The sequence below is a fragment of the Phragmites australis genome, chromosome 11, assembly GCF_958298935.1.
Source record: "Phragmites australis chromosome 11, lpPhrAust1.1, whole genome shotgun sequence".
NCBI lineage: Eukaryota > Viridiplantae > Streptophyta > Magnoliopsida > Poales > Poaceae > Phragmites > Phragmites australis.
Window position 1 is genome coordinate 13,934,996 of NC_084931.1, and position 14,486 is coordinate 13,949,481.

At 43.0% G+C, this 14,486-nt stretch overlaps 1 protein-coding gene across 1 annotated transcript; it reads left to right on the forward strand.

Annotated features, from left to right (window-relative positions):
• The first annotated feature begins 9,858 nt into the window (after positions 1–9,858).
• LOC133883959 (endo-1,4-beta-xylanase 1-like) lies at positions 9,859–13,862 on the forward strand. The gene is made up of 4 exons (XM_062323370.1): positions 9,859–9,977; positions 10,157–10,669; positions 12,401–13,320; positions 13,393–13,862. The coding sequence occupies exons 1-4, from the start codon at positions 9,960–9,962 to the stop codon at positions 13,577–13,579; spliced, it is 1,638 nt and encodes a 545-aa protein (XP_062179354.1). The 5' UTR covers positions 9,859–9,959; the 3' UTR covers positions 13,580–13,862.
• Positions 13,863–14,486: the final 624 nt, after the last annotated feature.

Genomic DNA, 14,486 nt, shown 5'->3' on the forward strand with positions numbered 1-14,486 from the left:
GGTATGGACTTAGTTATCTTGCACTATTGTAAATAAAAGGAGACCCTATTTCAAGCACTAGATGAATAGCTCATATCTCATACTGAATAGTCACAATGTTGGTCGATGTTTGCTCTGTCATTTATGTTCTTTGTTGAACTCCATCTCGGAGAGGTAAGAGATCACACACAGTCCACATAAGATTATTGAACCATCCAGAGACCTAAATTTATTCATTTTATGTTGAAGCCCATTCTTCTTGGTGATAGTGGTGTTGATTAGCTTTTTTTAAATTAGGGTAAATGGCTATCTTCTTTCCTAGGAATTTATTGTCTTTCGTTCTTCTTCTTTTTTGCCTCCTATTCAACTATGTTGTTTTTATCTTTTACAACAATATATGATTCATACACGTTTGAAATAGGTATCCAGTGTTTTCAGCCCGCATCCCACGTCTTTCACCGTTCCCTCGCATGGTCTCATCCCAAAATGCTTGCCCAAATAATGCCTCCCTAGAAGCGGCCGCTGCCTCCTTCGAAGCCACGACTGGCGAGCCACCCATCACCACTGACGAGGCGTAGGAAAAGGGAGGATGACGATGCGCCACTGCTCATAGATCATGATGCGGAGACACACCACATGACAGCAAAAAAGGAGTACATTTCCTTCATATTGCATCATAATTTTCTTCCACTCCTCACGTGCGTTCTGCTCCCGTTCAGCCTTTTGCCCCTCCCGCTCGATCCGTCTGCATTCTGCTTCCTCCAATTCTGCCTGCGTTCTGCATCCGATCCGCTCGATCCCTTCCTCTATCTAGCCTCATCCAGCTGCTCCAACGCTCTACCGCTCGCTCTGCCGCTGCCCGCACCACCGCGTGATCCATGATGATACCTTTGTATGCTCCTCTCCCACGTGGAATACCTAGGTTGGTTCCACTTTGATCGATCCATATGTTCACCGTTGCCATCCACAACACGTGTGGTTGGCCGCACTCTTCAGCCAAGCTCTGCTCCCTATATTTAGGTGCTCCCTTCAGCCAAGCTCCCACGCGGAATACTTGGGCTGATTTCATATTTCAAGAAACTTTGTCTTATGGGAGATTTGCAACAATAGATAATAGATAGTTGTTTGGATGGGACGTATTTGAATCTCATTTCTAAAATTGTGGCAATGCTCTTCCCATTGTAAAGCATTCATGAGATAGCCAGCAATTTCTATAAGCCTTGGGACAGTTTATGACTATTGAAAATTAACAGAAACGATATGAGTGAAAGAGCAATATTGCCTATCTTTTTTATAAATTACAAATTTGTTCCGATCTTTTACATCGTGTGATGTATACAACTTTTGTTCATTATTACGTTGTGTAGCAAAAATGACCCTATTAGGTCATGATTGTGATTTTGATGATTAATGATAATATAGTCATTGGGACTAACATGTTTGTGAAGAATATATGTTAGTATGTCTCATGGATGCAAATACATGAAGAAGTCACCGAAGCTAGGACAAAGTTCGGTTGAATTGAAAAAAAATCCCAAGAGAAATGACTACACCGGATGGTCTGGTGCTCAGGGTATTTGCACTTACCGGAGCATCTCTATCAAAGGGGACAGCATGAAAGCCTCACCGGATAGTCGGGTGATGAAGCAAGACAATACACCAGAAAATGAATAGTGCAAAGATGAAAAAGAAACAGAAGACCCCACCGGGTAGTTTGGTGATTGATTTGAACACACCGGAGGAATGCACAGGAGCATTGTTGACAAAGGGGAGAATGCAGTGACCTCACCGGAAGGTCCGATGCTCTGAAGATTTGTACACCATAGCATATTTTCCAGAGATGGTTGCATTGGCTCAGCTAGCTGAGGATAACACACCGGATGGTCCGGTGATCAAGTGATGTGCACCGGAGAATACACTGGAGCAATTTACACAGAGAAAATATTGGCTCGGATGGCTAAGGTATACTCACCGAAAAGTCCGGTGATAAAGATAGAGTATACACCGGAGTATCCGGTGTTCACAAAGGCTTCAGTGGGGTTCCAACGGCTAGTTTATGAGAGTGTACTCACCGGATGATCCGGTGTTAGTACTACTATTCTCACCGGATCATCCGGTGTTAACAACTTTTTAGAGCCGTTGGGATAACGGCTAGTGCACGAGTTTGAGGCTATAAATACCTCTCCACTCAGTCATTTGAGCGTGCTGGAGTCCAGAGAAGTGCATGTACACCCGAGAAGACATCCAAGCCACCAAAGTGCTTAAAGTGATCATTTAAGGTAATTAAGCACAAGATTAATGAGTGATTAGTGCTTATAGGCATAGAGAGTGAGTTGCTAGGTGATTTCTACCTAGAGAGTGGATCAATGAGTGATCCCACAGTGTACCTCTTGGTACGCCGGTACATTTGGAGTCTTGGTGACTTGTTGGCCAGCTTGTTGACCCTCCAACTTGATGTGGAGCGGCGGTAAGGTGATTGTGCGGGGACGCGAAGACCCTTGCCTTTGTGGCTCAAGTTCTGAAGTAATCACGACATCGAGGAATCAGAAGAGAGGCTAGTGGTGTGACCTTGCCTTGGTAGCATGGTGACTCATCCAGTGGAGACCTTATCTTTGTGACTTGGTTGCTCCAAGGCCGTGGCCGGGTGCTGACCGGGAGCATATCCTTTGTGGAGCTCCAACGTGGACTAGGGTGGTATTCATACCATCGATACCGCGGGAAAAAATCTTTATGCCCAGTTTGCTCTCTACCTTATTTACGTTTTCGCATTTACTTCCTTGCAATTTACCTTCTTAGATAGGTTGCAAGCCCTTTGATCGGTAGAGTAGATATATTAGATAAACCTAGAGCACATTTAGATAGAAATTGATATTGATTTATCTTGTGTTATTTTTGGAGCCGAAATAGTTTTAAGTGTCCTAATTTACTTCCCTCTTATGACGTCACCGATCCCTACAATTGGTATCAGAGTCTCATGCTCTTGATAGGCTTAAAATCTTAGAGTTGTGATGTCTGGGGTTGGGATGGATTCTCATAGTGCTCCATTTTTTGATGGCATAAATTTCCCGCGTTGGAAAATTCTAATGTCTTATTATTTACAAGCTAGAGGCTTAGATGTTTGGAGAGTCACCGAGGAATGGGTGAAACCTCATATTTCCAACAAGGAGAGACAGTTAGATGCATTGGTAAAGAGTATCCTTTTATCATTTATATGTATTGATGGATTTAATCATGTTTACTCTCTCACCAATGCACATGATATTTGAAATAGTCTCATTGAAATACATGAAGGCACAAAGAATGTGCGCAATGAGAAATATCATGTGCTTATTACTAAGCTCAATGGTATCAAGCAACTACCACATGAAAGTGCTAATGACATGTACTCACGTTTGAATATTCTTGTCAATGAGATCAATGGGTTAGGTTTGATGCCAATCGAAGATGATCAAGTGGTGAGAAGAATACTTCAAGCTTTTCTTCCGAAGTACAAGTTGATCGTCTCCATCATCTGTGACAACAATGACATCAAGAAGATGACTCCAAGTCAAGTGCTAGGCAAGATCACCGCCCATGAGATGACAATGAATATGAGGGGTGGAAGCTTCTTCCTCATCCGACACCAAGAATCTTGCTCTCACAAGCAAGCAAGCTCAATACCAACACATGAAGGCAAGGATGAGGAAACAAGAGCAAGAGTCAAGCTCAAGTGAAGATGATGAAGATGAAGATGAAGAAAGCTATGAAGAAGATGAGCAAAGCACCTCAAGTGATGAAGAGATGGATCCCGAAGTCACCAAGCTCATCTCACAAGTGGAGAAGAACATCAAGAAGATCAATGCCAAGATTGATCACCCAATCTCCAGAAAAGACTTGGTCAAAATAATTGATCATATTAAGAATGAGAAGAAAAAAAACCAAGAACAAGAGGGAGACAAGGGGAAGAGCCAAAGCATTAGCAAGCATAGGAAGATGGGCGAGTGATGATGAAGATTCAAGCTCAAGTGATGAGAGCATCACCATCCACTCCTCCAAGAGAAGCTCTTCCTCAAGATCATCTTCACACAAGTCGTCTCGCAAGCCATCTCATAAGTGCCTTATGGCTAAAGGTATGGATAGCGATGTAAGTGATGATGAAACAGATAATGATTCTCCCTCCTATGATGAACTCCTTCATTTGATCAATGAGCAACAAAGAGCCTTTAAGAAATAATCAAAAGAGCTTAAGAAATTCAATGCACTTAATGATATTCATGCTACCTTTATTTCTAATTATGAACAATTATTGTGCAAATTCAATTTGCTAAACAAGAAGCATGAAGAGCTTAAGGAAAAATTTGAGTGCACTGAATCTCAGACTAAGGTCCCTTTGAAGCAATCTACCTCTCTTTTTAAGTACAATCCTAAGGTATATACTTCCACTTATTGTGATGATTTATATGCTTTATCTAGCTCACCCCTTTGTAATGAGATTTGTGTTGAGAATGTTGTTGTAGAACAATCTAATGAACTCATTGCACAAGAGAATAATGAGCTCAAGCAAGAAGTGGAGAAGCTCAATGAGGATTTGGCGAGATTGAAGAGCAAAGGACATGTCCAACCTCCTCAAGATAGTCGTGCTTTCATGGTGAAGAAGCTTGTGGAGTGTTCAACCATGACATGCTTCAAATGCCATCAAGAAGGCCATAAGTCCTTTCAATGCAAGCAAGTGAAGAAGGAGACCAAGGAGAAGAAGAAGATGAAAAACCTCTCCAACAAGATCTCCAACCTCTACACCAAGCTCAACTACAAGAACAAGATAAAGAGCAACCACTACAAGCTTAAGAAGAGGGAAAATGGCAAGGTGGTTACACACATGATTCGAAAGAAGGGTCGGAGGTGAAACCAACCCATTTGGGTGCTCAAGGAAGTCATACCAACATGAAGTGCCCCAATCGATTTGGGTTCCAAAGAAGAATTGAAGCCCGAGGCGGCTATGAGGATTTGGAGACTTGGATTACAAGATGAAGTGAAGATTCAAGCAAAGAAGTCAAGCGTACAAAATGAGTGCATTGATGAAGATTATGATCATCACATACCTAAATCCCCATCCAAAGGTAAAAGAAATCCCCATCCAAAGGTAAAAGAGGTAAGTGTAGCTAGATTCTTGTTCATGTATTTTGTTTTGCTTCTAGCTCATTTGCCTTGTTTAGGATTGCATGTGCTTATTTCAATTTATTGCAATGCCTAGTGTAGATTTTCATATGGTAGGTTACTTGTATTTCTCTCTTATCCAGAAGTAACTTACATGGTTTATTAGTGGTAAGTTTCTTTTATGGTACTAGTTTTACATTTGATATCTTTTATGTACCATGATCTAATTTATAGGATAAGTTCTCATTGTTATCAACAACAAGTGTATATATCTCACAAGTATTCAACACTTGTAAGCATATATTTAGGGGGTATATCCTATAGGTTGTGATTTTGAGACTAACATGTGTTTCAAGTCGCATCTTTTGTAGTCTAATGGAGCAATCAACATGTCCCCGGAGATATGCAATGCTCAAATGCTTCAATTGGTATCATTGTCAAATCTTTGTTCATTTAAACTACCTCCATGCATAATATAGCTTAAACTTCCTATCTTGACATATTGTCTAGTTGTACATATGTTTCATTCTCATCATATTTATACACACATATAGGGGGAGTTTAGACTATATTATGTGAGTTTCATGAATTACAATCTATGTACTTTCATCCTTTTCATTTGGAATCATTCTTTTGTAGTGAGATTCCTACAATTGGTATCATTATAATTGGTATCATTCTTAATTGGATCATGACTTATGAAGATCTCTCCCGTGTGCTCTAATATTTTTTCCTTTAAATTCAACATGTGCATATAGTCCTTTTTTTGGAGATTGTTGACAAATGGGGAGAAGTTTGACGACCAAAGAAAGGAATGCGAGATGAACAATGAAGGGAGATTGTAGCAAGTGCAAGATACATAAAGGTTAAGAAAGGGGGGTAAGCTCTTTCTTAGGTCAAATCAAGAGAGAAAGTGGCAATGGAGAAAGGGGGAGCCACAACAAAGGGGACTAAGTGGTAAGAACATGCATCCAAGAAATGTGGTAAGACTTTGTGCTCGTTTATGATCTTTACATTTAGAACCATTTGTTATTTACCACTTGCTTTGGTTGTGTTGTCATCAATCACCAAAATGGTGAGATTGTAGTGAAAATGGCCATATTAAGCCATGATTGTGATTTTGGTGATTAATGACAACATAGTCATTGTGACTATCATGTTTGTCAAGAATATATGTTAGTATGTCTCATGGATGCAATACATGAAGAAGCCACTGAAGTCGCGACAAAGTTCAGTTGAAGTGGAAAAGGTTCTAGGAGAAATGACTATACCAGATGGTCCAGTGCAGGGTATTTGCACTCACCGGAGCATCTCTATCAAAGGGGGACAGAAGTATGAAAGCCTCACCGGATAGTCTGGTGATGAAGCAAGACAATACACCGGAAAATAAACAGTGCAAAGATGAAAAAGAAGCAGAAGACCCTGCCGGGTAGTCCGGTGATTGATTTGAATACACTGAAGGAATGCACTGGAGCATTGTTGACAAATGGAAGAATGCAGTGACCTCACCGGAAGGTCCGGTGCTCTGAAGATTTGTACATCGTTGCATATTTTCTAGAGAGGGTTGCATTGGCTCGACTGGCTGAGGATAACACACCGGATGGTCTGCTGATGAAATGATGTGTACCAGAGAATACACCGGAGCAATTTACACAGAGAAAATGTTGGCTCAGATGGCTAAGGTATACTCACCGGAAAATCTGGTGATAAAGGTGGAGTATATACCGAAGTATCCGGTGTTCATAAAGGCTTGGGTGGGGTTCCAACGGCCAGTTTGTGAGAGTGTACTCACCGGATAATTCGGTGTTAGTACTACTGTTCTTACCGGATCATCCGATGTTAACAGCTTTTTAGAGCTGTTAGGTTAATGGCTAGTGTGCGAGTTTGAGACTATAAATACCCCTCCACTCAGTCATTTGAGCGTGCTGGAGTTTAAAGTGTCCTAATTCACCCCTCTAGAACGTCATCGATCCCTACATATTGTATCAGCTCAAGTTTAATGATAGAGTGAACTAAGATGCACAAAATACTATATATAAATGAATCATCCAACATATAGTCTATGACTAAACCATCATCCATTCTTAATAAAAAATTACATAGCCACTACTTCCATTGCTTGACAAGCCATGAATAAATCCTCCCTTTCATTCTCCTTTTTAGCAACCTCTATAATTCCAGTTAGGCTTGGTTACAGCCGTCTTTGTTGCCTGAGCTGTTGGGAGAGAATAAAGTTTTTCTTTCCGTTGTAACGACGTGTACTCACCTAGTTTCGTATAATACCTGCAGGATTTGTACTAATTCTTCTAGACGAATGCAAATTTTCTACGAACTTGTTGTGTTCCATAAAACATGGCATGGATAGAGGATTCGGGTGCTTCCCACACTATAAAAACTATTTTTTATGCTCAGAGTGTCTTTTCAGAGAAGTCTTATATGATAAATTGGTTGAGTAGGTCTCTCCGGTTTCGAGCCACGTGTGAAAATAAATTTCTACAGATGATTGATTACAATAACCGTCTATACAAATAAGATGATTATCATAGATGACTCTTTATATAAATCGTCTGTGTAAAAGGTCATTTTCAGAAGCAGTTCCTTACGTGAACCGTCTTTAGAAATGAGATAATTACCACATGCGATTCTTTACATGAAACGTCTGTGCAAAAGATTATTTTCATAAATTATTTCTTATGTAAACCGCCTCTGCAAATGAGATGATTTTCATATGCAGTTCCTTATGTAGAACCGTCTCTGATAATGAATGAAAACTTATCTTATAAAATTCATAATTTTTTCATACAAAGTCGGATGTGGACAAACTTTATGTGAAAATTATAGCCATCGACGAGATCTACAACTTTGTTGTTAAAAATATTTTCATTTGAGGTAATTTAGATGTCCACAAAATCATTTGAAATTTTAAACATAAGAGATTAAAAAGGATTGCATATGCTATTAGTATCACAAGTACTTCTATAGTGGAATGATAATGACGTATCGCGTGAGTTGAGAGGTCTCGAGTTCGAGTGTCATGAACCACACGCGCACGTATTTCGTATAAAAAATCGTATGACTTGTGACTTGCGACGACGTGATCGTGGAAAATGCCTAGTCAGGCAAAAAAACTTAGTTTTTCCGAAAAAAAATATCGATTCGAGTACCGAGTATCAGAGGTGATCTGTTTAAAAAATCGTTTATGAAAATATATTATCATTGAAGGTTTAGGAACCGCCTGCAGAAACCTATTACCACAAGCGATTACTTAAGTGAGCCGTATGTGGTAATAGGTTTTTACAGATTATCTCTTTTACGTCTGTAAAAATCATCTATTTACATATGCTTTCGATCAGATGTGGTAGCTAAATATCTATAAAAATAAGTTATTATCTGTTTTTAAAAATTATTTCTGTAGTAATGCATGCACCATGACTTGTCCTCGCCGTCAAGACTGGGTGTAACGACCGATTCATGCCATGCGCGCTGCATGCAGTTGCGTGGATCGGTCGACCAGTTCAGCCAGGAAAGATTCGGCAACGACGTCCCATGCCCATACACACTAGCTAGTGCATGCTTTACTTCTGCCCGTGCTACTACTGCATGATAAGATTGAGACGAGATTAATTACGTTTGTTTAATAATCATCAAAGTAAGCTTTGCTTTTAGCCGTTGTTCGAGCCTTGAAGCCATGTATTGCGACCCAAGAGTCCACTTGAAAAAGAGTTTTAGGTCCTGTTTATTTTTTGTTTATAGTTCTATTTCTTTCTAAAAAGTTAGAAGTTTGTTTTTGAAAAAAATGAACTAAAGTTAAGAAACTCGCTGAGAGACGTTTTTAGAAACTATACGCTGAGAAGTCAAAATTTTATTACAGAAAATAGTCTATTTTCAAAAATAACTTTTCAGCCAAACTAAAAATACAGTTTTTCAAAAAAAAACTAAAAACAAAAATTCAAACAAACATACTCTTAGTCTTCTCCAAACCTTTTCCATTGTTTGTGCAATGCAAAACGGAGCCTAACTATTGGGTTGTCAATTATCATACCATTCGTGTATCCACTTGAAATGATATCTATTGTGCACAGGTGGATGGTACCCGTCATGCATGCAGAGAAGAGTGCACCAAAAAAGCAGGATCTAAGAGCATCTCCAATCGACTACTCATATTTGATCTCCTATTTTTCTTATTTAGGGACTTCTCATCCAGATTTTATCCCCTATTTCTCAACGTGTTCCAACTAATCCCTTATATTTGACCCCCTATATTCGAATTACCTCTATTTTATTAATATCTGGTAACTCTCTCCTCTCTCTCCCCTCTCTCCCTCTCTCTCTCCTCTCTCCCAAATGAGGGGTTGGATGAGGAGTCCCTAGATGTAGGAGATGAGGGAGGAGATTTGAGGGATCCTCAAATAAAAGGGGTCGGATAGGGGTCAGTTGGAGACCGATTTTCATCCTTTTTTTCCTCAAATATAGGATAGGGGATGAGAAAAGGGTTCGGTTAGAGATGCTCTAACTTCTTTAGTTCGTGAAGTGAAATTTGGCCAGTGAGGCTAGCTAGCTAATAGCCGTTATTGCACGCGCAAGCTTCACCGTAACTCAAAAGCCAACAGTACAGAGAGAGAATCTTCTGGTGTATGGTTGCTTCAAGTTTTTTACTTTGAAATCAAATTCGATGATATGACGGCGGACGTGCCTGCCTTTAAATACGGCAGTTTGCCTCGATCCGTCTCCTCACCACAGCAAGCCAAACCAATCAAGAGCAACCAAGCTTCCGTTTCAACACCAAACTCCCGCCCGGAACTCGCGACCATTTCCTGATCCATCCTCCTGCCTCCTCGCTTCCTATCATGGCCTGCACTCATCAGGTACGTACATACGTACAACGCTCAGTCGTCGTCGTACAAGCATAACATGCAGCACGTATAATACTTTCTTGCTTCTTCAAGATAGGAGAAGCATGTAGCTTTTTTTGCTACCTCCACCTGTCTCACTATGTTCGTATCGTGCACACATATACCTCTGTGCACGCATGCATGTCGATCAGGAGGTCGTTTTCGACGTGAACACCGTCGGCTGGGCTCCCTTCGGCCCGCGCACGGCGCTGTCCATGCGCAACGAGGACCCGGCGAGGCTCCCCGCGACGGCCGTGGGGCACGGCCAAAAGCCCAGCGGCGGGTACGTCCTCGCGGCGGGCCGCGACCAGGAGGAGGACGGCCTGTGCCAGGCGATCAGCCCGGGCGCGCTCAAGCCCCGGGTCACGTACCGTGTCGCGGGATGGATCAGCGTGGCAGCGGAGGAGGGGAGCCAGGGCCACCGGGTGCGTGTCAGCATCCGCGTGGACGACGGGCGCCGCGTCGTCGACGGCGGGGCGGTCTGCGCTGAGGCGGGCAGGTGGACGGAGATCAAGGGCGCGTTCCGGCTCAGTGAGAGCCCGAGCAACGCGGCGGTTTACGTCCAGGGGGCGCCGGCGGGCGTCGACGTGAAGGTTATGGACCTCCGGATCTTTGCCACCGACCGCAAAGCTCGGTTCAGCCAGCTCAAAGACAAGACCGACAAGGTGAGAATGGACCTGGTCATGATCAGGTTAATACTACCATATTTCTGTTACCTTCCTCTTTCTTTCTTGGTGCGATTCTATTTCTGTTCTCGTCTATCTATGTTACGGATACGGACACGGTTTAGAAGGTAAGTTTCCAAAGTCCAAACGGATCCAGGGATTCAAGTATTGGTGTACGGATTTAAAAATATCGGTTAGTAGAATGATTGAAAGGTCCACAGTACGAATTTTTGTCTCTCCACGAAGCCAACATATATTAAAATGATTTAAATGTGTTACAAAACACTCCAAAATTTACAAATTGACTTGACAAGACTTTGTACCCAAGAAGCAACGAGATACTACAGCTTAATCACCACACTCTACTAATGTTACCAAACAATCATACAATTTTCGGCGACCGTGGTATTTTTTAGCATTGTCTTCAGATGAATAGGCGCCAAAAATACTTGAGGTGTCAACGCTCCTCGATTGAGCTGCTCGGTGTCACCGCGAAAGTATATACTGCCCATGCTGCATTTTTGCCAGTTGCCACTGCTAGTATACATTTGTAAAAATATCTACTAAATACTCCATCCGATCGTTTTAGGATTAACTTGTGTCGATCAAATTATTTTGGCTATATAGAAAGAATTACATAGATTGATAACATACCTTTTATATTACTAGAATTATTGTTAAAAATATTTTCATAATATATATAATTCTTTTTATTTAAAATAGTATATATATTTTAGTAAAAGTTTTTACACTGGGAGGTTCCACCATAACCATTGCTTTCTCAGGTTCCATGTCAGCAAAGCTTATGGAACTAAAATAGGTAAAATAGCATCGAATAACTTCCGATAACTCCAGTTACTTTCATGTTGCGAACAAAATTTAAAATGTTTAGCAAATGTATTCGAGAAGGAGGGTATATAAAACATGAAATGGGCGGAGTATAGCAGTTTGTCGATAGTTCCATTGATTGGCTCAATTTGTTTTGGTTGCCATGTAATTCGAATGACATCATGATTCATTATATATCGTTCTTGGATCTGCCACGATCATACTTGCGTGGCACCGAGCGATGTAACCGAGTCTCATGGCAAAGCTAAGTGATAAAGCCGAGTCCACCGGAGCTTTATCCTCGCCTTCGTATCCTCTGTTGGTCTCTAATCAAAACATCGAGTAATAGGGGGTCCAGTGTAAAAAAAAAAGGCCGTGGTAAAAGGTTGGCAAGCGCACCCGTACGTATTCTTTTCTAAGGCGTGTAGCGCTTCGCCGTGCCGATAGTGACACGATATGAAAGGAAGGTGCACGCACCATTGGGCATTGGCACGCCCAGAGAGAAGGGCACGTTGATACGGAACATGATTTTTGTGGCCTCTAATAGCTTAAATCAGTGCATATGGATGCCAAATAATCACCTCATCATCGACGGAGATCGGGGTTTTTGTTATACGGGGATCACTATATATCAGTCGAGTAATCGTTATCGATCTCGTTCAGTCGGGCAATTTATATTTATATATAAGAGCAATAGTTTATATGTCAACGTACGTACAAAAAAAATTCTCGCCATGCCTGTGGGCAAGTTAGAGGAAACAGCAATACCAACAATCTGTCGAATGATTTCTCATGAAAAAAAAAAACTGTAAAGAGCATGTTTCTGGGTTTGACAGAATTTTGTACAGATTCGAACTAAATCCTAGCCTACCGTTGTGTGCCTTAACACGAACATGTTTGCAGGTGCGCAAGCGTGACGTGGTTCTGAGTTTCGGCGGGGCCTCGGGCGCGTTCGTCCGCGTGGTGCAGCTGGACAACGGCTTCCCGTTGGGCACCTGCATCAACAGCACGGTGATCCAGGACCCGGCGTTCGTGGACTTCTTCACAAATCACTTCGACTGGGCCGTCTTCGAGAACGAGCTCAAGTGGTACTGGACGGAGGCGCGGCGCGGGCAGCTCAACTACGCCGACGCCGACCGGCTGCTCGACTTCTGCGACCTCGCCGGCAAGCCCGTGCGCGGCCACTGCATCTTCTGGGCCGTCGACGGCGACGTGCAGCAGTGGATCAAGGACATCGGCCACGACCGCGACCAGCTCATGTCGGTCGTCCAGGAACACCTCCAGAGCCTCCTCGGGCGCTACACGGGGAGGTTCCCGCACTACGACGTCAACAACGAGATGCTGCACGGGAGGTTCTACCGGGACCGCCTCGGGGACAACGTGGCCGCGCTCATGTTCCGCGAGGCCGCGCGGATCGACCCGGGCGTCCTGCTCTTCGTCAATGACTACAACGTCGAATGCGGCAATGACCCCAACGCGACGCCCGAGAAGTACATCGAGCTAATCCGCGAGCTCCAGCAGGGCGGTGCGCAGGTGGGCGGCATCGGGCTGCAGGGCCACGTGACCAACCCGGTGGGGGAGGTCATCTGCGACGCGCTCGACAAGCTCTCCACCACCGACCTGCCCATCTGGATCACCGAGCTCGACGTCTGCGAGCCCGACGAGGCACTCCGCGCCGACGACCTCGAGGTGGTGCTCCGCGAGGCGTACGCGCACCCGGCCGTTCAGGGCGTCATGCTCTGGGGGTTCATGCAGGGCCAAATGTGGCGCCAGGACGCCTTCCTCGTCAACTCCGATGGCACCGTCAACGACGCCGGACAAAGGTTAGATGTCAAGCTCAACTGAAGAAAGAATCAGAATTTTCGCTGATCGATGTGCTATGGATGCGTCTGCAGGTTCATTGAGCTCCGAAGGGAGTGGACGTCGGACGCGCGCGGGCACATCGACGGCGATGGACAGTTCAAATTCAGGGGTTTCGAAGGCACATACGTCGTGCAGGTCACGACGGCGACGGGGAAGATGCTCAAGACATTCACCGTCGACAAAGGGGACGCGCCTCTTGTGCTGGGCATGGATGTCTGACGATTACAATGATTATCATATAGCAATACCGATACATATATACCTACGTGCACTAATTAATTTGATGATCAAAGGCCAGATCCTAAAAAGAATTACCCAAGCAATGCCCCTCACCCAAATATGAATCCATAGAGGACCTGTTTGGATAGGGGATTTGGATCCTATTAGCCCCCTAATATTATTGGAGCAACCCACAGTCGTGGGTCTTTGTAAGAGTAACGTATTGTATTGTTGGCTGAGCCTGATTGTGATAAATAAAGTAAACGAGCTATTTGTTGTTTTCTATACATGTGGATTATCATTCAGTTCTGTTGTAGCTGTCACATTCTGGAAGTTGTTTGATAAATTTTCAGCCCGAGAGTACCACCCTTTGCAATTTCACTAACCATGAAAATAAGCTCACAACGGTGGTGACGGTCTGACGGATGTGTAACCACACATAACGGAGATTCAAGTTTGTGCTGGATTCAAGTGCCACTAGTGGCTTACCTATATGGTTGGAGCACAGATGGTAACTATGCATGTCCATCTTGTGGTGTATCAACGAAATCATTTTACTTGAACAAGGGAAAAGAAATGTGTTATATGGGTCCCGATGGCTGCCACGTAATCACATATATCGAAGGCGAAAGAGAGAGTTTGATGGCACCGTAGAGACTGAACTTGCACCTAAAATGATGAGTGGCACATCTGTGCTGAGAATGTTGTTGCATGGCAAAGTGTTTGTGTTAGGGAAAAAGTGTACCGTAGGAACCAACAAGAAGCGTAAAAGAGAGGCTTGCAATAAAAAAAGTCGACAAAGAAGCTCGAAGATTGGTTGAAAAAGAGGTCAGTATTCTTCATGCTACCATATTGGGAGTACAACAAATTAAAACACAATCTAGATGTAATGTATATAGAGAAAAAT